Source organism: Natator depressus, chromosome 1 (genome assembly GCF_965152275.1).
Source record: "Natator depressus isolate rNatDep1 chromosome 1, rNatDep2.hap1, whole genome shotgun sequence".
NCBI lineage: Eukaryota > Metazoa > Chordata > Testudines > Cheloniidae > Natator > Natator depressus.
The window spans coordinates 174,442,716-174,465,515 of NC_134234.1; the positions used below are offsets into that span (position 1 = coordinate 174,442,716).

Here is a 22,800-nt window from a genome sequence, read left to right on the forward strand (position 1 = left end):
ATTAACAGCCTATTTTGAGCCTAAACTTTTTGTAATAGAAAAATTTCAAAAAACAAAGTCATCCTTTCCACTCAATAGGATTATAGTATTATTTCTGTTGCCCTTTTCTTGTACAAAACCACAGCACTGTACATTTGTTTGTTACTGTAACGAGTTATACTTTGTTGCAAATATAAGCAAGGCAGTGAAAAATAGGAAAATTATTTCTTCTTGCATTATTTTGATTTTTCACAGTTTTGTGACAGTGATGTTTTCCCTTTGTTAGATAGTGGAATAGTTGTCTTCTTTTCATACAATTGCTGTAGTAATTCACTTGTCTTGCTGTTGGGTTAGAAATTAGTATTCCAGTAAAAGATTAAAAGCTACTCACAGAGGCAACAACAACATGTAGGTGACCTTTTGACCCACTGACACAAAGCTTGCATTCCTGATTTTAAAGCAAGCAAATAATATACAGAAAGAGAAATTTATGGAAGGGTGACATCCTTTTGGTGGGTGCAAATCACACCCACAAAATGTGCATATAATCTTAATTATTAGTACATATTAATAAACATGGGCACAAATCACATAGCTACAAGTGAAATGACTCAGATTTCCACCCCAAATTATTTCGCAAGTCTTAACAGTACCAATAACTATGGAAGGCCAGATCTTAGCCCAGCTGAAAATATACCCTTGGTAGGAAAATTAAATCAAAGAAGATTCTGACACCTGAAAAAATCTGTTACCGTTTTTGATACTTTAGCCCAGGGATCGGCAACCTTTGACACGCAGCCCATCAGGGAAATCCGCTCGCGGGCCGGGACCGTTTGTTTACCTGCAATGTCTGCAGGTTTGGCCGATTGCAGCTCCCAGTGGCCGCGGTTGCCGTTCCAGGCCAAAGGGGGTTGCGGGAAGTGGCGTGGACCGAGGGATGTGCTGATCATTTATACTTGTCTAATCCCTGCCTTAGTCCAAAACAGAGGTAGGGTATGAAATCCTGAATCTTTAATACTGCTCAGCTTGAACAATTCTTGTAAAGCTACCCTACAGAGTTCTTACTCCAACTCACATCTGTAATACTCTTCTTGGCTGACTAAAGTTGAAAACTTCATGTATTAATGGAATAATGGGTGTCATTGCTTCATGAAAAAATAAGGGAAACAAAAGTGCTTTTGTCCTTTATTAGGAAAAGTTCAACTTTTACAATACTTTTCCTATACCTTTTTTAGAAGGATTTCTTCCTCCAAATATGTTAACTGCAATGTCAGGATACTTTATACATACTACATTTCAAAAATAATAGTCATGAATCTTGTGAATCCATTTTTGTAAAGTGCAAAAATGAGAGAGATGCTCACTCTCAAATAAAAAGAACAAATAAAAGTGCAATTAAAAAAAAGTGAACTCAGTCACACAGTATTAGTGCCTTTTTTTCTTGACTTTACACTTCCGGTATTTTTGGCCATGTTCTCTTTGTTTTTTTCTGTCATTTTCCATGCTACTGTCACTATCACTAGTTTGCTGCTCTCTTTTTCTTTTACAAGCATTTTCATTAGCCAGGTATGATTCACAGTCGCTCAGCTGTGGAGGAACCCACTCAAAAGAGCTTTGCCCAGCTTTAAAATCCTCAACAGGATTCATATAGGGTGGCATGGGCAAAACTGAAGATGGTGGTGGAGTCATCTGATAGTAAGGAAGCTGCTGTTCCATTGGACTGTAAACAGCATACTGCTGTGTTAAAAAATGGCTCATCTGAAAAAACAAAAACTCAGTTATTAGTAGGGCTGTCAAAGGACTAAAAAAATCACAATTAATTGAGAGATTAAAAAAACAGTTACAATTAATCAGTTTTAATTAAAAAGAAAAAAGAAAAGGAGTACTTGTGGCACCTTAGAGAAGGTGCCACAAGTACTCCTCTTCTTTTTTCTTTTTATGAATACAGACTAACACGGCTGTTACTCTGAAACCTGTCAGTTTTAATTGCACTGTTAAACAATAGAATACCAATTTAAATTTATTATAAATATTTGTTGTTTTTCTACATTTTCAAGTATATTGATTTCAATTACTACACAGAATACAAAGTGCACAGTGTTCACGTTATATTATTAGTTTTGATTACATATATTTTCACTGTAAAAAGGGTTAAGAAAAGACCATGCTTCAACTTGTAGATTGCACGAAGGGGCATACTAATGTTTAGCATATCTGGCACCTAAATACCTTGCAACACTGGCTACAACAATGCCATGTAAATGCCTGGTCTCACTTTTAGGTGACATTGTAAATAAGAAGCAGGCAGCATTATCTCCCATAAATGTAAACAAACTTGTTTGTCTTAGCAATTGGCTGAACAAGTAGGACTGAGTGGACTTGTAGGCTCTACAGTTTTACCTTATGTTGGTTTTGCATGCAGTTATGTAAAAAAAATTCTATATTTGTAAGTTGCACTTTCATGATAAAGAGATTAAACTATAGTACTTGTGTAAGATGAACTGAAAAATACTATTTTTCTTTTTTACAGTGCAAATTTTGTCATAAAAAATAATATATAGTGAGCACCATACCCTTTCAATTCTGTGTTGTAAATGAAATCAGTATATTTGAAAATGTAGAAAAATATCCAAAACCATTTATAATAAATTTAAATTGGTATTCTACTGTTTAACAGTATGATTAAAACTGTGATTAATCGTGACTACTTTTTATCTAGTTAATTTGTTTTGTGTTAATTGCTTGAGTTAACTGCAATAAATTGATAGCCCTGCATATTAGACTAAGTTCTAACAAGACAAATCTTAATTTTGCATGCATCACTGCATCTATAATGAAAATGCTAGCACCATTTTACAACTATAAGTTATTACCTTATATCATGCTTTTCCATCTTCAAAGAGCTACAAAAATATTAAGTAGTTCTATACCTTTGTAGGATACTTTAATATCTCCATTTTACAGACAGGAAAATTAAAGCAAATGTTAGACCCAATCCGTCAGATTCTCTGTTCTAGATAAGCAGGAACAGGGATGGCAATACAAATTAAGTGTGTGTGTGTGTGTGTGTGTGCGCGCACGCACGCACATGCTGGGGGAAAGGGCTTGGGGCAGAAAAGTGGTTTTATGTCATCTTTGTGCCTTCCCAAATTCTAACTTTGGCCTTCGACTAAGTTAGGGCATCTCTAGTTTATGCCTGGGGCAGTTGTGACAGCTGGACTGCAGTGATGTTTCAGCCACACTCTCCTAGCTATACTTTCTGCACACCTAGTGCTTCTCCAGATGAAACAGGAGAAGTATTCCCTAGTTTAGCAGATCCACTGTCTTTAATATTGGCAGCCTAATTGGACCACAGGGCAACATAGAATCCAGCCCACAATGTTTGCTGCCTAAAGTTGGGCACTAAAATCCATATCCAGGCAGCAAAATAAGCAACCTTATTTTTCAGAAGAATGGGGCTCCCTCAATTTGAGAGAGCCAATGTCAGAGCAGGATTAAAATTTTGGACTGGTAGCCAGACACTCAAATTCTGATCAGGCTTCCATTTTAATGTGTTACACAAGCACCATGTCAGAAAACAAAATATCCGATTTCTATACTCCCTGGTATGCTAAGAATTTGTAACTACTATCCAGACATACCTCTGTTATTTGGACATGGTGACTAGAAATTCAGAAACTATACTCTTTAATACATGAATTCTGTTGTCTTTCATTTCACACAAGTCATTTTGCTTTAATGGAAGGATCAACTATTAACCATATTTGTAACATTTAAGAAAACTTACCATCTTTTGAAAGACTGAATATTCCTGAGATAAACTATTGTTCATTGGAAAAGGAGTAATGGGAAATGGAGGACTGCCATAAGGCTCTTGATTCCTGTGAAAACAATCATAAATACGTGAAGATGACTCTTATCAAAGATTCCTTTTTAAAAAAAAAAAAATCAATTATCTGAATTTTGGGGATATCACATGCAGCCGACGGGATGGATGATATGTTAAAACAGAAGTTTATTCAGCTTTTAAGAGCTGAAGCTCCATGACAAAATTGTGTCAACTAAAGGAACTAGAAGAGAGGATTCAGCAAAGAACTGTTCCTGAAGGCCTGTTCTCAAAGTCAACTGAAGTCCATGGAAAGACTTACATGGACTCTAAAGGACATTGGATCAAGCCCTGAGAGCTTAATTTCCCTTAACAGTTCTGCCAGAGTTTTAAACAAAAGTGTTGAATATCTAGGCTGCATTTTCAGAGGTAAGCTCCACTCTGATGATTTATGTTTTTATATTCTTATGTCATTTGTACATGTACACAAACTTGATGGGGTTTTAAAATTATTTCCATTATCACTGATTGCTTTTTTTCTAAAAAATGTAGTTCTAGAGCAGGGATGGGCAAACTTTTTGGCCCGAGGGCCACATCAGGGTGCCGCTGCCCCCTATTTGCCCCCTCCCACTTCCTGCCCCCTGACTGCCCCCTCCTGGGACCCCTGCCCCAAACTGCCCCCCTCGGGATCCCACCCCTTATCCAACACCCCCTGCTCCCTGTCCCCTGACTGCCCCGACCCCTATCCACACCCCTGCCCCGACAGGTCCCCTGGGACTCCCACGCCCTATCCAACCCCCCTGTTCCCCGACCCCAGACCACCCCAGAACTTCCACCCCATCCAACTGCCCCCTGCTCCCAGTCCCCTGACTGCCCCCCAGGACTCCCTACCCAATCCTCCCACCACCCCGCGCACGCCGCCCCCTTAGCATGCCGCTCAGAGCGGCAGGAGCTTGCAGCCCTGCTGCCCACGCGGCGACATGGCTGTGGGAACAGCATGGGAGGGTCCAGGGACTAGCCTCCTGGGCCAGCATGGTCCCGTGGGCCAGATGTGACCTGCGGGCCATAGTTTGCCCACCTCTGTTCTAGAGGTTTTTTTTGTGGGGAAAAAAATGCTCTGAAATAATTTTACATTTATACTTTCTTGTGAAAGAAACAAGACATGTAAAATTCATTCTGTCTGGTTATTTAGGATTGACATAGTATCCATTCTAAACACCCAAATGTTTAAAGTAATAGGATCCAGGCCCAACCACGGTGGTCTAAAAACCAAGCTTGCTGACCTGCGACTACGCAGAGGTAACATGGTCCCCAACAGCTTGACTAGCTAGCAGGAATGGAGTCAAAATACACTACAGCTGTTTATATATGTGGTATATACATGCTGATCTCAGATTCTAGTATGGATTACAACTTTTAAAATACCAGATGTTTCATACCAAAAGGCCCCCACCCCTAATATAATACAGTAGAACCTCAGAGTTAACAAACACCTTGGAATGGAGGCTCTTTGTAACTTTGAAATGTTTATAACTCAGAACAAAACATTATGGTTGTTCTTTCAAAAGTTTACAACTGAACATTGACTTAATACAACTTTACTATGCAGAATAAATTTTATTTTTTTTTTAGTAGTTTACGTTTAACACAGTACTGTACTGTTATTTGTTGTTGTTTCTGATGCTGCCTGATTGTGTACTTCCAGTTCCAAACGAGATGTGTGGTTGACTGGTCAGTTCGTAACTCTGGTATACGTAACTCTGAGATTCTACTGTAGAACCATTCAGGGTCTGGCACAGAATCAGACTGAGAATTCCATGTACCATCAATTCCAGGCACAGCAACATATACTGTATGTGTGGGGCCAAAAATAATATATTATGACCATCATTTTACAGGGTGAAATTTACTCTATTAGGTATTTGTTTCCTTGAAATACTTATAAAATGATCCTGGGTATTAAAGTGTCTCTTGCTTTACTTCTATAAAGGCCTACTGCTGTTTCCACACACTACAATGTAAGTAGGATTGGGCCCTCAGTACTTTAAAAATACATGTGGGTTTTTTTTTTTTTTTTGGTGAAAGCTATTTCAACTCCTTCTTCTCACCCACTGATTGTATTATCCCACTAGGCAGATTTCAATTAAGTGTTAAATAAAATTTTAATTAAAATAATGCAATATCTTGAACACTTTGCAATGATATTTTTACAGATGTTCTCCATTACCTATATGTTGGTGAATATATGTCAACCCAGTTCTCAGAACCTTGACTAGGGCTGTTTAACTCTGGTGAGTAGGAACTCCCTGTAAACAAAATAAAAATGGTAACATTTATTCTGTTTCATATGAAGACTATTACCTTAACTGGTTAAAAATAAAGAAACTGTCCTAAATCAGTTGTTAGAGACACAAAGTTGGGTATATTTTTTTTATAGCAAAGCACTTGTAGATGAAAGACACCATTCTACAGCAGGTTAAAGTTCCAGAGCCTGATTGTGACCGCATGAAAACATTAGCTGAATATTCATGTGACCCCACTTATTACAGTGGAGTTACTTCTGATTTAACAGTGGTTTAACTGAAAGCAGAACCTGGCCCACTTTGTTGTAGAAGGTATTTTCTTAACTCATGGGTAAGTTTTTCAAAAGTGGCTAAGAGACTCAGGAGCCTAAGTCCCTTTTCAAAAGAGATGTAGGCACTTAGAAGCCTAAATCTCATTGAAAGTCAATGGGACTTAAGCTCCTAAAGCACTCAGGCACTTTTTGAAAATGTTAACCTATGCCAACAGAACTCTTTTGATCCAGGACTCCTATTTTGAATGTAAAATTTTTTTATCCCATTAGTTTCAACAGACTAGAAATCCTATAGCTTTTATTTAGTACACAACATAAATTATTACCATAGTATATTTACATAATCCCAAAATATTAAGGATTTGACTTAAAGAGACACACTTTCAACAAGTAAGATTCACTTTTTCTTCTCTTCACTTTTTGTAAATACTCTTAGTACAAGAGCTTGAAAATTAGATTTCTCTAACTAGTATTTCACTTTCTTTTTGCCAAATGTTTATTTTCTCTTTCCTGTGCTCTTTGTGGGGCTAAACAAATATTTTGTTTAATTTACAGTCAACTTCACCACAGCTTTCAGAATAGTTTTACTGTAGTACTAAAGAGCCTGGACATTCTGCTCTTAAAGTGGACTGTATTGGTTGTTTCTTTTTGGTGACTCACTCAGAAGATGACTCAGTGACAGATTTTGAGTTTTCTAGAAAGAGATATAACATATGCACGACATTCTCTGTAACAAATTTTAATGGATTGATTAATTTTGGAAATAAACTGCTGGAAAGTGTTCTTTTCACCTTAAAAAAGTACAATCTGAAATGTCATTCTTAACTCATCATTGGGGTAGTTCTCGGACTGAGACTGAGGGGATATGGAGATCAAATCCTGATCTCACAGAAGTCAATGGCAAACTTCATTGGGACCAATCCAAGTACCCATGCACCGATGAAAAAATATGGGAAGAGGGTAGGAAGGAGAAATCCCACCTAGTACATCTAGTACAGTACTTCAGCACACTTTTGTTGTTGATTAGTCTGGCAGGCCATTATTGAGATATAAAGAAAATTAATGACACATTATAATTATATATCACGTATATAGTTATATTTCACTGTGATTTTAAAAGGAAATTATCATTTTCTATTTTGAAAGCACTTACCTATGTATCTTACTGCATTCTCCCTTCAAATTATTAAATTTGTCAATTTGAATGTCAAGTTTATTTTCTACCATTTATGATAGACTGACTTTCCATTCACTGTGAATGGAATCTGACAGAATTAAGTAATAAATGATTTTACTGTGAAAAATACTTTTATATTCTGTATGATTAAATGACCAGCAAAGACCGTATCTACATTAGCAAACTTCATAGCTGTAACACACCAATGGTGCAACTTCACTAATGGTAAGGAACAGTATATGCTGTAGTGTCAACAGGATGCCCAGGCTAATACTTCAATATTTGTTTTGTAAATGTTTAAACTGAAATTCTTTTCAGACATGTTATTGGAATCTACTGGTCACAAGTTTTACAAAAGTTTGAGTTTTATTTTCTTAAACACAGAATTAAAATTTGAACCCAATTCGACAGTACCCTTTTAATCACATTATTTTCCATCTTAAAAAAAAAAAAAGTAAAAACAAGCACCTGCAAGCAGTCCACACATCCCTTTTTTGCCTCAGAAAAAAACCTGGCATGCAAACATGATTAAATACTCTACTGTAAACATTCTCAGCCAAGTTCTGCTTTCAGTTACACTGGTGCAAATTCAGGGTGACTCTACTGTCTCCAGATTTACATTGGTGTGATCAGAATTTTTTGCCATCTTGTTGTCCTCTCTGATACCTTACAAGTTATGTTCTGAATCCCCGGCCTTCCTTTCTTATTAAGCTTAAAAACACAAATATTTTATCTCTTGCTATATGAATATGGACAATTTCTTCCTAAGAGAACAGATTGTGCTTTGTTCACTTGTAACCCACTTCTCAAAAAGACTACAGCAAATCAAGAATTTGCATGTCACACAGCTACTAAATCCATTCTACAATGACAGAGCAGAGCTAGAATTTCACATTAAAGGAAAACTAAAGTTGTTAATTCAATAGTTTGGGAATTTAAAACCTACCAAATCGATACTGTACTTTAATTGGTCTTCCATATAAACGGATTCCATTCAGCAGAGCTATAGCATAAGGCACTGATTCTGTGTGCTTAAAGCAGACAAATCCAAAAGACTTGGGTTTTCCTTCTTTGTCTTTACATATTGTCACATTGGTTAATGGTCCAGCCTGCAAGAAACTTAAATTATTTTCTCATAAATCCTTAGTAGAGATTAGCTTTTAATTCTGTTTTGAATTTTTATTTTATTCATGAATATTTAGTAATGGTCAGACCTAAACAAAATGCAAGCATGTGCTATTTAAGATTCCCTACATCATTCCGACTATGCACATCATTTTTTACTGACTGCATCCATACAGCTCCAGACCTGGGGCTCTTGCAAGTAAAGGTCAGCTGTGCACCTGTTTGAAGGTAACAAAACATCTAATTGATGTGTGCTTATCACTGGTCCTGATCACCCCACTCACACTTTCTCTCTTTATCTTTTTAAATTATAAATTATTTGTGGCAGAAACGATCTTCTACTACTGTGGCAGAAACACCAGCTTGCACAATCCAGATAGAAACATTTGGGTGCTGCTAGTGCAATTCAAATAGTGAGTAATACCAGCTACATATAACTAGGTACCCATCTATGTTGGAGCTTGCATAAGTTCAGGTAACAAGTAGCATTATTCAGTTTCGATCAGCTACTTAAAAAAAAAAAAAAAAAAAAAAACTGTGGTAGGAATAGCAAACTTGGGTATGTGGCTCCACTGTTATCTGTAATTAAAACAATACAAAAAAAATCAGTTTTCACTCGAACATTGCCTACTTGTCATCACAAATATGTAACAAAGAAAAACCAGGGACACTGATAACCATTAGGGATACACTGTAGCTTATTAAGCATGAGGCCCACATGTCTCCATAGAGAAGGGATCCACCTCTGTGCCATTTTTTCAGTAGTGGGTAAGCATTTTTTTTAGAAGAACCAAGTTCAAAGTGATCATGCTTCAAGAAATGCTGATTATTGAACTTCAAATAAGTAGTAGTTTTCATAATACAGCATCCAAGACAATTGGCCTTCAGTACAAAAGAGAAGAATGAACTAGTATTTTAGTCACTGAATCAGCATTTCCTCCTCAGATATGCTTCACTTCTAAAATGTGATTTGGCAGAATGAGAGGAAATGGCAAGAGGAGCCCTCCTACCACAAACCAGGAATGCTTAAGAGTGGTCACACTACAGTTGGCTCATTTGTAGCAGGGACACATATGTAACTCCACTGCTGTCTTGGATTGGTAAAATTTCTGTTCAGTTCACTAGGTGGGGTCATGAAGCAACTAACTGCATGTCCAAATTATTGTTGTACAGCCACTAGACTTTTGGTCTTAAATGAGTGGCTTGCTTGTTGGGAAGTACTGATGATGAAATGAAGTTTCAGATAAGAGCCAAAAAACCCATCAAAATCATGTACTACTTTAGGCCAGGTAGCATGCTGTGTGCCTGGCTTTTCAGCAATTGTTAACCTGCTGTTCCTGCACAAACTGCCAGAGGCTTATATTGCCACGTATATGCACAGGTTAAATGGAGAACACTAGAGCACAAAGGAAAATAAAATCAATCTTCGGTTTTCTGTATTTCTACTTAATGTACTAGTCAGCATTTTAGATGATCGTTAGCAAAACGCAAAATCAGAATTTGTCTGTCTAGGGAACTGATCCTTTTGATTCATGGTGCTGAGCTGACAGTCATGTTATCCACTCCATATTATCACACTGAAGACATTAAGGATCCTCATTAAGGACATTAGGGATTCTGGATTAACGTAATCTGATAGCAAGGCATTGTTGCCAGCTATCTATGAATTGGGACTAGATTAAAAAAGATGACTGCACACACTTCTTTCTGAAAATAAAGTAAAAAAAATGATTTTTTTTTCAGAAGAAAATGGAGAATACAAAAGATGAAGGTAAATATGAAGGAACAAAAATAATGTACCATTTTTTTTTTCTAATTCTATCGCTGCAGAATGATGATCAAGATAGGCAGAAGATTCAGCTCACACTATCCTGTGCAGGGAGTCTTCAGAAAGGTGATCTTGCATGATCAAACATCTTGAAGTATTTGGTTTTTAAAGGAAGGCACATTTCAAAGTAATGGCAAATCATCCACCAACTTTTTCAACTCTGCTTTATTTTTTCCAGAGTTGTTTGAATCTCGAAGCAATTTTTTTTCCTAATCTGCAAGTTTCCTACAGGTATCCATTCTGCTGCTCAGGATTTGTCTAATGCAGATGATCTGGTTCTTCAAGAACTAGTAGTAACAAACCATGTGCTCTGATGATCAGTCTTTTATACGTAGATCTTCCTGTTTATAAATAAAAAATAATTTTGTGCTGAGCAAAGTTACATAAAAGAATAGTTATAAAAACAAAAAGAGAATCAATTTTATAGCTGTTCTTTCTATTTAATGTGGTAAGAGAAAACACTATGATACAGGAAAAAAGGTTTAGGAACTAAAGCCTTAGGAGTGTTTTTGGATTCTGGAGGTGCTACCATACTGAATTCTACAGTCTCCATGAGAGAGGGGAGGATAGCACTTCTGTGGAGCACATCCAGCCACAATAAAAATAAGAGTAAAGGAGCATGTATGGGGGAAGAAAGGAGAATAAGGAAGAAGGAAAGACCTGCTTGGACTCCTGAGGAGGTGTATGACAGAAGCTACAGCTAATAGGTATACACTGTTAGCCAGGATCAGCTGATCAGGGTAGCTCATATACAAGATTCATTTCAGGGTGAAGGACTGCACGTTGCGAGTGTCATCCTATTTTTATTTCACTGGGACAGCATGATGGACTGTCTCACCAGGGAGCATGAGTAGTACAACATGGTTTAAATGTAGGGAGCGAGAACCAGAATGGCTGCTAAGGGGAGATGAGATGGATGCTTTTTCTCGCCCCCATCTCTGGAAAAAGCTAATTCAAGGATTATGAAGTGGCAGAGGCAATAACAAAGGGTCGAACCTCCTAAAGTAAGAAAAAGTCTAGGCCTTGATGCTTTCTTCTATAATTGGCCTTTGTTTATTGTCAGTGAGGGGAACCCTGATGACAGTGAATTTCTGATGTGAACACTACACACATGTGCACGCACTCACACACACAGATAGCAGAAACTGATCCCTACCTCAACATTTAAAAGGTAACCGGCAGGAATTTGCATACACAAGCACCAAAAACATTTGAGAGAGAAAACTTAGACATCATGCTTTTCACTGGGAATGGATCACATGCCTCTCCTCCCTGTACTAGTTCCTACAAATCGGGGTAGCCTAAGTGTGTCCAAGGACCCAGAAGCAACCAAAGGACTACTGTTACCAACTCTTACAAATTCAATGTGTCTTGCAATAGTAGGTCTTCTTAATGCCCCAGTTTCTGAAGGCAGGTGATTACACGAGAATCTTAGCTTTCTCTTAACCTTTTGTGTTTTTGTACCTTTCTAACCTTTTCTGGTACAGAGAAATGCTGGAAAACATGACCCAAATGAATCAAAACCGAGAAAGCAAATAAAAAAACAAAAAGTTTATTAAAGTCACATGATTTGGGGGCCAGATTTACAATTTTTGAACGTTGGAGGCTGAGAATACCAGACTAGACAACGGGACAGCTTGGCCACCCTCCTCATGGACACAGGGTGGAGAGCTAAGGGAGCCAGCACCCTCAACCCCAGCTTGGGGGACAGAAGAGGACACGGACCCTGTACGGGGGGGAGGAACTTCTTCAGCCTGCTCCGCTGGACGCCAGTGGGAGCCCAGCAACGCCAGGCAACACAAGGGGCAGCTCCGGTACTGACTGCAGCCCCCCACCCCCATCACAGAGACACCCCAACCTGCCCCCAGCCAGGGGCCCTTCCATTCCACCAAGCCCACCTCCCCAGGATAGGCCCCGCCCCCGGGCCAGGCCCCCACATTCCACCCGCCTCGCTCCTACCAAGCCCCGCCCCCACCTTCCACAGACCCCGCCCCCGGGCCATCCCCCACCTTCCACAGGCCCCCGCCCCTGGGGCCATGATCTCACATTCTACCTTCCTCGATCCGCCCAGGCCCAGGCCCCGGCCCCGGCCCCGCATTCCACAGGCCTTGCTCCTACCAAGTCCCACCGCTCATTCCACCTCTTTGGCCCCACCCCCTTCCCAGGCCCCGCCCCCACCTGCCCACTCATTCCACTTGCCCGCCCCCTTGCCAGGCCACGCCCCCGGCCGGCACCTGCAGGAAGAGCTCGTAGAGAATCTCCTCCCGCACGCGGCTCTCCAGGTTCCCTACGAACAGGGTCCGGTCCGGCTCCCCCGCCCGCCCCGGCGCGGACATGGCGGCCCAGCAGGGCGTCAGTCAGTCAACGCCAGCACTCCATCAGCGTTGGCACGGGGCGGGGGGAAGACGGAGTGAACCCGCACGACCGTCCGTAAAGCACCGGCCACCCGCCTCAGTAGCACGACAGGCAGGCGGGGGTGCTTTACAGCAGTTGCTAGGAGACGAGTGCCACGCCCAGCGGCCGCCAGAAGGTTCCGTTTTCGGGCTCGGCGTCCTAGCAACCCTCGTGCGCGCAGCGCCTGAGGGGGCGGAGCTTCGCAGTTTCGAATGCTGCCTCCTGAGGGGGTGGGGAACCAACTGGAACCACCGCACAGCCTCTCCCCCATCTCGCCTCAAGGGCAACCGCCCCGCCCGCTCAGCGCCTGCGCAAAGGCCCCCGCCTTGGGGCCTGGCGGTGCCCGCCCGCTGCCGTGCGCAGTCCCCAAGCAGCGCTGCAGCCTGGGCCCAGCGTGGCCAAGAGGCCGCTAGGGTTGTGCTGGAGACCAGATCGCGTGGTGTGTCCTCTTCCAGGAAGGCAGCCAACCCAAACTGGCAATCGTCTGTGGGCCACAGGCAGCCTGAGACCAACCCCCCCCCCCCTTCTTCCTGCTGCAGAAGGGGTCCCCGTGGGGAAATCGCAGGCTCAGCTGCACGAAAGGAAGCAAGTGGTGCCCAGAGACTTGTTACTTTTGAATACGCTTGTCACCAAGTTGCATTAGTTGTCTTTTACTTGGTGGCCTTGGTACTGCAGCCCCGTGCTCCCAGTGGGACCTCTCGGGGTGTAAGCACCCCCTGAAAATGATAAACAAAGTCTGTGCTCAACTTGCCATCATGTGGCTCAACTAGATATTTCAAAAAGAAACGGAGTACTAGTGGCACCTTAGACACTAACCAATTTATTTGAGCATAAGCTTTCGTGAGCTACAGCTCACTTCATCGGATGCATTCAGTGGAAAATACAGTGGGGAGATTTATATACACAGAGAACGTGACACAATGGGTGTTACCGTACACACTGTAATGAGAGTGGTCACTTAAGGTGAGCTATTACCAGCAGTAGACCTTTTGTCGTGATAATCAAGGTGGGCCATTTCCAGTGGTTGACAAGAACATCTGAGGAACAGTGGGCGCGGGGGGGGGTGGCAGGGGGAAACATGGGGAAATAGTTTTACATTGTGTAATGACCCATCCACTCCCAGTCTTTACTCAAGCCTAAGTTAATTGTATCCAGTTTGCAAATTAATTCCAATTCAGCAGTCTCTCGTTGGAGTCTGGTTTTGAAGTTTGTTTGTTGAAGAAGTGCCACTTTTAGGTCTGTAATCAAGTGACCAAAGAGATTGAAGTGTTCTCCGACTGGTTCTCAGACGTCAAGAATTATAACATTCAAAAACCAGTCGGGGCCCAATGAGGTCTCCAAGGGGAGTTCAGAAACGACCCAGTCATGCCAGCAAAAGAACTGATGCCAGGGTAGGAAGTGGCCCAGGGAGCAGGCACCCAACCCCTTAGGCTGCATACTTTGACATATTGTTTCACTGGGCCCTGGGCTGGAACCCGCTGGAGTAGGGAGGGCCTGGGTTTTCCTACCCTGTCTACTGACTCACCATCGGGCAATACAGCTGCAAGCAGTTACTGACTCTCGCTGTTGGGCAACATGGTCCAGAGTATCTCCACCACATGATACTGCTGGCCTCGGACTCAAAACACCCCCTAACACAGTAGAGGAACACAAAGCCAGCCCAGATACTCTTGGTCTCTCGCTAGTCCATGAGGAATGGGCCCCATATGTTGTTCTGGAAAGAACATCACAAAATCACATCTCCTATCCAATGGAACAATTGTGAAGGAATCTTTGCAAGGAAAACATCACTCAGATTTACTCTGCCTTTTTCTACTCCTGTGGGTTTTCCAACTGGGAAGGGTAATGAGGTCATAATTGACTAAGTCTCACAACACCTCTGTGAAGGTGTAGGTATTATTCTGTTTTACACATGGGGAAGCTGGCACACATTGAAGTTAAGTGATATGAGTGACTCTCAATTAGGGTGACCAGATGCCCCGATTTTATAGGGACCGTCCCGACATTTGGGGCTTTGTTTTATATAGGCTCCTATTACCCCGCACCCCATCCCAATTTTTCACACTTGCTGTCTGGTCACCCTACTCTCAATAACACAGCAAACCAGTGACGGAATCAGAAATACAAGTCAAGAGTTCTGACTACCAATTCTGTCCTCTATAAAATATTCCCCACTCCCTATGTGGGTTAAGATTAGAGGGAGAATCCTTAGGAAAATCACAAAGTCAAATCAATCCCTAGGAATGCAATGGCTTTCTTTCTAGTCCTTACAGAGGAACAATTTTATAGCCAAAATGTGTTTTTGCTGCAAGTTGCTTTTGCCCATCTCAGCATCTTCTATTTCCACACTCTGCAGACCACCAGATGTATAACAGACGATCAAAAACAACCACATTGTCTTCCTTGGCATTTCATCTGAGCAGAGAGGGCAAGCAAAGTAATGTACAATTACTTCCACTCCTCCCTAAATTCCACATATCTGGCAGAGCCACCAGTAACGTACCACATCAACTACTCACAAGGTATAGACCCGTGTTAGTCCAGTAGTTCCCAAGGAGAGAGAAAGAAAGGCAACTGATGATTAGAAAAAAACACAAAAATAACTCTGAAGGAACGGAATATGCATCACCAATTTAAGTGAGTAAATAGGAGGAGTCATGCATTGCAAAAGCTTAAACATTGGTTTTTGCCCTTTGCAAAGTAACTTCCTTCTCTTCACCACACCTGTTTTATCGGTGACGTTTAATTGTCAGATCATAGTGAAAGCTAGCACACTATAAGGAAATACTAAAATCTTCTCCATTCAGTTGTGGATGTTACGTGTTGCTTTTCACCATTTCCATATGTTGAAGCTGTTTCTATTCATCCTTTTGACGTGCTGGGTGAGATCAGGTAAGAGAACCATTAAAAGTTCCTCTTGACTTTTTCCAGGCAAAGCAGACTAACTTTTCTAACTGCAAAATGACATGTAGATTAAACCTTCTGAATCACGATTAATGTAACAAACAATTAGTCAGGTGAACTTGACTGATTTGAAAGTAGGACAAAGGTTTTCAGTTAAGGTAAATAAAGAAAAAACATGATACTTTATCTCCTTCTGCATTTTTGTACACAAACAGAAGTATGTGGACTTTGTATTGTGGAAGTGTATGAGAACTGTAAAATAAATAGTTTTAAGCATAATCTGAAATTATTCAGCATTAATTTACTAGGTATACAGAATTTCAAAGTATATTTTACAAATGTATGAATTAGTTATTTTTATGTACATTGTAATTTGTTTATTAAAGCCCTTCCAATCAAAATGTGTGTTTTTGTTGGTTCTCTCTGTCCTAGCCTCAAAAGCCACTAAGTGAAGACAAATATAAAAGAAATTTTACAAATTTAAACGGAAAAGGGTGAAATGATATATATTTACTGGAATAAATACAACTGCCCAGCTGATATTTATAATTTTTGCATCTGACAAAAGAGCATATTTGAATATTCTCATGAGGGTGTATAAAAAGCAATGTTAGTTATACAAACATGTTAGTTATACAACTGTTAGTTATACGTTGCATTGCCCTCATTAGTACTACAAAAGTAGTTTTCCCTTTCTTGATATTCACTCCTTGTTGTCAACTGTTGAGAATAGGCCACTTCCACCTGAATTGAATTGGCCTCGTTAGCACTGACCCCCCACTTGGTAATGCAACTCCCATCTTTTCATGTGCTGTTTATATATACCGCTTACTGTATTTTTCACTCCATGCATCTGATGAAATGGGTTTTACCCCACGAAAGCTTATGCCCAAATAAATTTGTTAATCTCTAAGGTGCCACAAGAACTCCCCATTGTTTTTGGTGATACAGACTAACATGGCTACCACTCTGAAACCTGAAACCAATAAATGTTGCCTCAAAAATGTGTGAAATCAGATTTGCAAAGCTTCTGGTTTGCTTAATGATTTACTGCTGAACGGTCTCAAATTATTTCTAAACATTTCAAATCCATTTGAGTTTTCATCTATTCCACAATATAAAGTATGCAGAAGTGTACAAAGCAGATGCATTGTCCTTTTTCCTCTATTTACTTTTCAGTGAACACCTTTTGTACTCATTTCATACTTGAAAGTAAACATCTGAGATACGTTTAACTCATATGTAGCATACTTTTCAGCTAATAGGTTTCACTCATCTTTGATATCTCCAACAGGATAGGCTTTTGTGTTTCCATTGATCTGAATCTGATCTCACTTACATTGGTTTCATGCCCATGTAATTCCATTGACTTGAATGGACTTATTCCTGATTTACACTGATGTAAGTGAGAGAATTGAGCTTCATGTGTAGAAATCAAAATAGTCCCATTAATATCAAGGAACATTTCAATATTTAACGTATCTCAGTGTAATTCACTACACAGGTTTGAGAAATACATGGTAATAATAATAATAATCTTATCTAATTGTAAGTTAGTGATATCCATTTTGGATTTTCTAGAGGAAGAACAGCTGTTTCATAGTACACTGAGGAAAAATGTTGTACAGTTTAGCTGTGAATCTGAATATTTAAAATGCAATTAGATGTCTTAAGTAATATTTTTTTTTACTGAAACTGTCTCCAACATGTAGTTGTGGGTGTGTGAGTGGCATGTGTGAGAGAGAATTTCTGTTTTAGTTTTCTCACCTTACCTAACATTGACATGATTTGAAAACCAGAAATTAAATTTGACAGATGATAACTTTTCAGGATCTTGCCAATGTAAGACATTGAAATAGGACCTTTTGATGTTGTTAGTATAAAGATCAAATTAATTGCATCTGAATGTGAACTGTTCTTGAATTTCAGAGTTCCTCACTTTACTAAGATTCACTGTATACAAGTCTATGAAAGATTATAGCCAGACGTATCTTCTTTTATTAGTTATCTGATTTAGTGAGTCATATTAGTTCACAAAGATGTAACCTGTTAAATAATAACTGCAAATTACTTAAAACTAAAAACATTTAACACTTTTATTCAGAAAAAAATTGGTGTTGAATTTTAAAAGTCAGGAATTCCAAATATGTAATAATTATGGTTACAATAATTTCTAATGAGGTGACTGAATGAATGAGCAGGAGAAATATTGTGCCTTTCCAGATGATAGAGCAGGAAGACTCAGGACTTTTTGTATCCTGCTCTGTCACCTTATTTTGGTTTTCACTAACCCTGCATATATCCACTATTCTTTGCAACGTCAAGTCTATTTCTTGCAGTAACCTTGCTTTGGCCTGGTTATCAATGATTCCACAAATAATTTGACCTCTAATTATTCCGTCTGTTAATTGTTGAAATTCACATGATTTATCTTGGTTATGTAGATTTGGAACATAATGTTCAGCGATCTCACCTGTCAGTTGGTTTCTTAATTAAAACAATATAAAGGACCTTTTCAAGTGATGTTCTTATGTGGATCATAGTATTCTTGATTTAAAAAAAACCAAACCTTTGTCAGCTAGTTTGTAATCCTCTTCATGCTTCCACCGCAATGCACTGTGGATATCCAGGGCCTCTGGACCTGCCATGTATAGCTGTGTGGGTGATTTAACCATGTCCACTTTCTCTGTAATGCCACTTGGTTCCAGAGAAATGTGAAAGTGCTGCAACCACTTCCTCCAATCTCTGCCAGATTCCCATTTATTTTTTTGCCTATTTATAGAATCCTCAGTAAACTGAAAACTTAGTTTAAATAAGCTTACATGAAAAACTACCATTGAGGAACAGAGTAGTTACTATTCCTCTTCCTACTTCAACTTTCCAAAATAAATTGACAGTTTGTATTTTTATACTTTGTTTTATATAAAGAGGCATATGACAGGAAAAACCGAGGAAGGTTTGTAAAAATATTGGGGGCCTAACCTTCAGTTGGGTAAATCAGCTTTGAAGTCCATGTAGCTGTGTTGATTTACGATAGTTGGGGATCTGGCCCCAGGTTTGTGTCACAGAGTTGGAATAAGCGTAGGCTTTAGATGAGTTCAGTGAACCCAACAAAGCTGAGGACAAAGTGAAGATGCTAAACCAACTAGTTTGTGTTTGTTGGGGAGGAAATAAGTTATTCAGAATGCTAGAATAAATGGAAGTACTTCACCCTTTGTGGACAATTAGAGAAAGAAAGTGTAGATGAATGGCCTTTTACAGAGTCTAACTGATCAAACAATTGTCTAACATTTTTATATTTTTCAGATACAGAACAAAAATGTGAAGAGTTCACAGATCTTAGCATACACAATGCTTTAGCTGGGACAGATCTAAAAGTGAAACTGCTATTGTACACAAGGACAAACCAAAACTGTTCCGAGAGTCTCAGTGAATATAATACAACAGCATCTACATATCTGGATGTGACCAAGAAAACTGTCTTTATAGTCCATGGCTTCAGACTAACAGGCTCTACGCCAATATGGCTGAACGACATAAAAGAACTTCTGCTGTCTTTAGAGGACGTTAACCTCATTATAGTAGATTGGAACAGGGGTGCTACAACTATAATTTATCCTAATGCTGTCCACAACAGCAGACAAGTTGCAGAAATCTTGAAGAAATATATTGACCAGATGTTGGTAAGGTAGACATTTACCCTGGAGGTGAATTATTTAAAATAGCATAGCTTTGGGTAGTAAAAAAAAAAGTGTTCAAAATATAGTGGTCTCAGAAAGAACACAATAAATACCATACTTTGAAATGTCTGTACCAAAATGCTTACATTAGTGACTGCATGAAGTTATCACTGCATCACTCACATATCTTTGTTCTCACATCTGCTCCCACTGACGTCAAAAGGGGTTTGGGCACTTTATTTCAATAGAACTGAGATTATATTTGAATCACTTTGTCAGCAAGGAGTTTCAGCTGCATTAAGCAAAGAGCTGCTAGCTCAGAGGAGAAAGGTCATGTGAAGGATATGCAAAACTCGAGACCATTACATTGCTAAAAATTGTTGCATCAGGTACTCCTTTAAGTACTAAATGAGGTTCAAAGAAAGCCCACTTATGAATATTACTTATATGGAATGTTTATCAGAAATCATTGATACAAGGCAGTTAAAAAACAGTTCTCCATTGTACAAAATATTTTATATACCTCCCAGTGCTAACAGGAGCAGCTAAAACAATTGTTGATGAATAAAAGTCTGAGCCAGAGCCCACAAAGTTGGTGGAAAGTATGTATTTCACTAGGTTTTGGATCAGTCCTTAATGAAATGGACCAAAATAATTTAAAGTCTCATTTATTCAATTATCAATTTTATTGTCTGAAATTCTTCCATCCCCATCACTTCCCATCCTGAGCATTCTCAGAAAGTTTGAAGATTCTGTAACAAGAAAATATCTGCACAAATGTTAACAGAGAAAGAAAGTGGGTTGTGGTAAGAAGAGAGGACAGAAGATATGGCACACCATAGCATGGCCTCTGGGATCAGCCAATGCTGATTGGGTTGCACTAGCTAATTTACAAAAATATGGTGGAAAACTGACATAAGACTAAAATAATTATAAGAATGTAGGCACAGTCCCATACTGGGGTAGACAGGACTACATATTGCATAATCCCAGATCCCTGATGCAGGCTACTGCTTCCGATGAAATGGGGTTTAGCCCACGAAAACTAATGCTCAAATAAATTTGTTTGTCTCTAAGGTGCCATAAGTACTCCTCGTTCTTTTTGCTGATACAGACTAACATGGCTACCACTCTGAAACCAGGAAGCAAGTAGGCTACCTAGTGGAACAGTGGCTGTACCACATGCACTGAGCAGATCTTGTTCTGCTACAACTTGTGTTACAGTAAAATGTTCACAAGGGGGGTAAAAAAAGGGGTAAAGATGTTAAGGCCCAGGACTCCAAACGTCATACTGACAAAATGATTGTTATGCAGCCATTTAGTTGTTAATTCACCTCCAGACCAGGAATAATATATCATACCTCTAGGACTGATTGAGAGAAGTTCTCAATCCCATGGCCTTGCAGGCTCTAGATCTGCTGGTATTGCCTCTGAGTCCTGGAATAGCTTTTTTTTTTTTTAAGTCACCGACTGCGTGTGGTAAGCACTGCCTCCTCTCAGGGGTTCCTGCAGATGTAGCCTTGCTGAACTGGCCATGCGATATCCGAGCTTCTTAGTAGTATTTTTTTAATTGTATTGGGATGGGATCAGGGTTGCTTTTAGCTGATGGTTTTAGGAGTTCACCTTTCTAGAGAATCTGATAACACTCTGTCTCTTCTTCAAAAATAAATCAATGAGATAGCCTGGAAGAAAGGTTACCAGCCTCCTTCATACATTTTTATAACTACTGTACAGTATAACTAGTTAATAAAAAAGACACTTAAAATCCATCATTTTTAAAAGTCAGAAACCCCCCCTAAAGTTTTAAGGAAAAGTAAATAGTAAAACTTAGTTTACTGAAGTCTATTCAGCTAACCATATTGTAAACCTTATGGTTAACATTTATATAACCCATAATCACGCCTTTTTTTTTTTTTTTTTTAACTGACAGGCAGTTGGAGCTTCTCTTGACTCTATTTATATGATTGGAGTTAGCCTTGGGGCTCATATAGCTGGATTTGTTGGAGAGATGTATAATGGTAAACTTGGAAGAATTACAGGTAAGACTGCCACCCCCATTCTAGTTTATCTTCCATCATTGTCTGAGTTAGCTGCATACCATATGGGTGCCGGCGTTGAAAAATCAACACATAGGTCACGATTAAATTATTTAGTAAGACAATGGATCAAATGCATCCTTGATGTAAATCCAGAGATTAATTTGACCAAATATAACAGTAGCATAAACAGTATTTAGAAATATATTAATTTTTTTTTAATCCACTACAAAAATTCAGCCTAGGATTTAAGTCACTTTGGGGAAAAAAAAATTGTGACCAAAATGTTCAAACCTACTGTACTAAGGTTAGAATCCTAAATGGGAGTTGCAAGTGCCTAGCATCCTCGCAGATCAGGCCACTTGCTTTAGAGGAGCTTAAATATGGATTTACAAACCTAATTTTAGGCCTTAGGGCCTGATCAAGCATTGTATGTATTTCAGAATTCCTGTTGACTTTAGTGGGAGGTTTGGATGCATGTTAATATCAGTGGAATATGGGTGCATAAAAATACAGCATGGAGACCCTATATTTGAGGGATTTGTGGCAGAGATGAACAAAGCTAAGCCATTTAATTCACCAAGTTTCAAGAAACTAGCTTCTTCTATTTTGATTCTTGGGTGTTCACACCTGTCATTCTCTGAATTTCAGATTCACAAATACTAAATTTCAAATGAAAACTCAGTCAAAACCTGACCAGTTTCACCTGGTTTTGCGCTAAAACTCTTTAACCACAAATTTCAGATAATTTCAGTACAAACCTATAAATGGGGCATGGCTTGTTTGGAACCAGGACCACTGCAAATGTTATACCATGTGCTTTTGGTGTCACTGTCTGGAATTTTTTGCCTGAAATACCCCACTCACTTAGCGGACATTGTTTCTGCTGGGAAAGAATAAAGAGGCCCTAGTTTGAGAACCATGGTGTAGGTCAGTGGTTTTCACACTAGGGCCTCCACTTGTTCAGGGAAAGCTGCTGGCAGGTCGGACCGGTTTGTTTACCTGCCGCATCTGCAGGTTCGGCTGATCGCGGCTCCCACTGGCCGCGGCTTGCCGCTCCAGTCCAATGGGGGCTGCAGGAAGGGCGGCCAGCACATCCCTCGGCTCGCGCAGTTTCCCGCAGCCCCCATTGGCCTGGAGTGGCGAACCGCGGCCAGTGGGAGCCGCGATCGGCTGAAGCTGCGGACGCGGCAGGTAAACAAACCGGCCCAGCCCGCCAGGGACTTTCCCTGAACAAGCAGCGGCCCTAGTCTGAGAACCACTGGTGTCGGTGGCT

General features: G+C 39.9%; 2 protein-coding genes across 4 annotated transcripts in view; one reads left to right on the plus strand and one right to left on the minus strand.

Annotated features, from left to right (window-relative positions):
* Window positions 1-1,157: 1,157 nt before the first annotated feature.
* On the minus strand, window positions 1,158-13,077 carry RBM11 (RNA binding motif protein 11). 2 transcript variants are annotated; one of them, XM_074971486.1, is made up of 6 exons: window positions 12,745-12,896; window positions 10,483-10,851; window positions 8,504-8,666; window positions 6,033-6,111; window positions 3,767-3,860; window positions 1,158-1,737 (listed from the first exon to the last, which is right to left on the minus strand). In XM_074971486.1, the coding sequence occupies exons 2-6, from the start codon at window positions 10,483-10,485 to the stop codon at window positions 1,405-1,407; spliced, it is 672 nt and encodes a 223-aa protein (XP_074827587.1). In that variant the 5' UTR covers window positions 10,486-10,851; window positions 12,745-12,896; the 3' UTR covers window positions 1,158-1,404. The 2 variants fall into 2 exon arrangements, with proteins under 2 accessions (XP_074827587.1, XP_074827581.1); XM_074971480.1 differs by lacking the exon at window positions 10,483-10,851 and having other exon boundaries at window positions 12,745-13,077.
* Window positions 12,845-22,800, plus strand: part of LIPI (lipase I) — a 42,162-nt gene continuing 32,206 nt past the window's right edge. Inside the window, exons 1-3 of one of the 2 annotated variants that reach the window (XM_074971466.1) lie at window positions 12,845-12,980; window positions 19,115-19,491; window positions 21,419-21,527. In XM_074971466.1, the coding sequence (XP_074827567.1) occupies window positions 12,845-12,980; window positions 19,115-19,491; window positions 21,419-21,527 (622 nt within the window). Of the gene's footprint in view, window positions 12,981-15,717; window positions 15,797-19,114; window positions 19,492-21,418; window positions 21,528-22,800 lie in introns of those variants that run through there. The other variant, XM_074971470.1, reaches the window with a different exon arrangement.

Excerpts from the sequence above, each read along its gene's own strand:
- RBM11 (XM_074971480.1), bottom strand. The coding sequence starts at position 12,846 with ATGTCCGCGCCGGGGCGGGCGGGGGAGCCGGACCGGACCCTGTTCGTA. Across the intron at positions 8,667-12,744 it reads TCTACGAGCTCTTCCTGCAG|GCTGGACCATTAACCAATGT; the intron begins GTGCCGGCCGGG and ends AGTTTCTTGCAG. Across the intron at positions 3,861-6,032 it reads ATATATTCACCAACATATAG|GAATCAAGAGCCTTATGGCA; the intron begins GTAATGGAGAAC and ends TTGTTTTCACAG.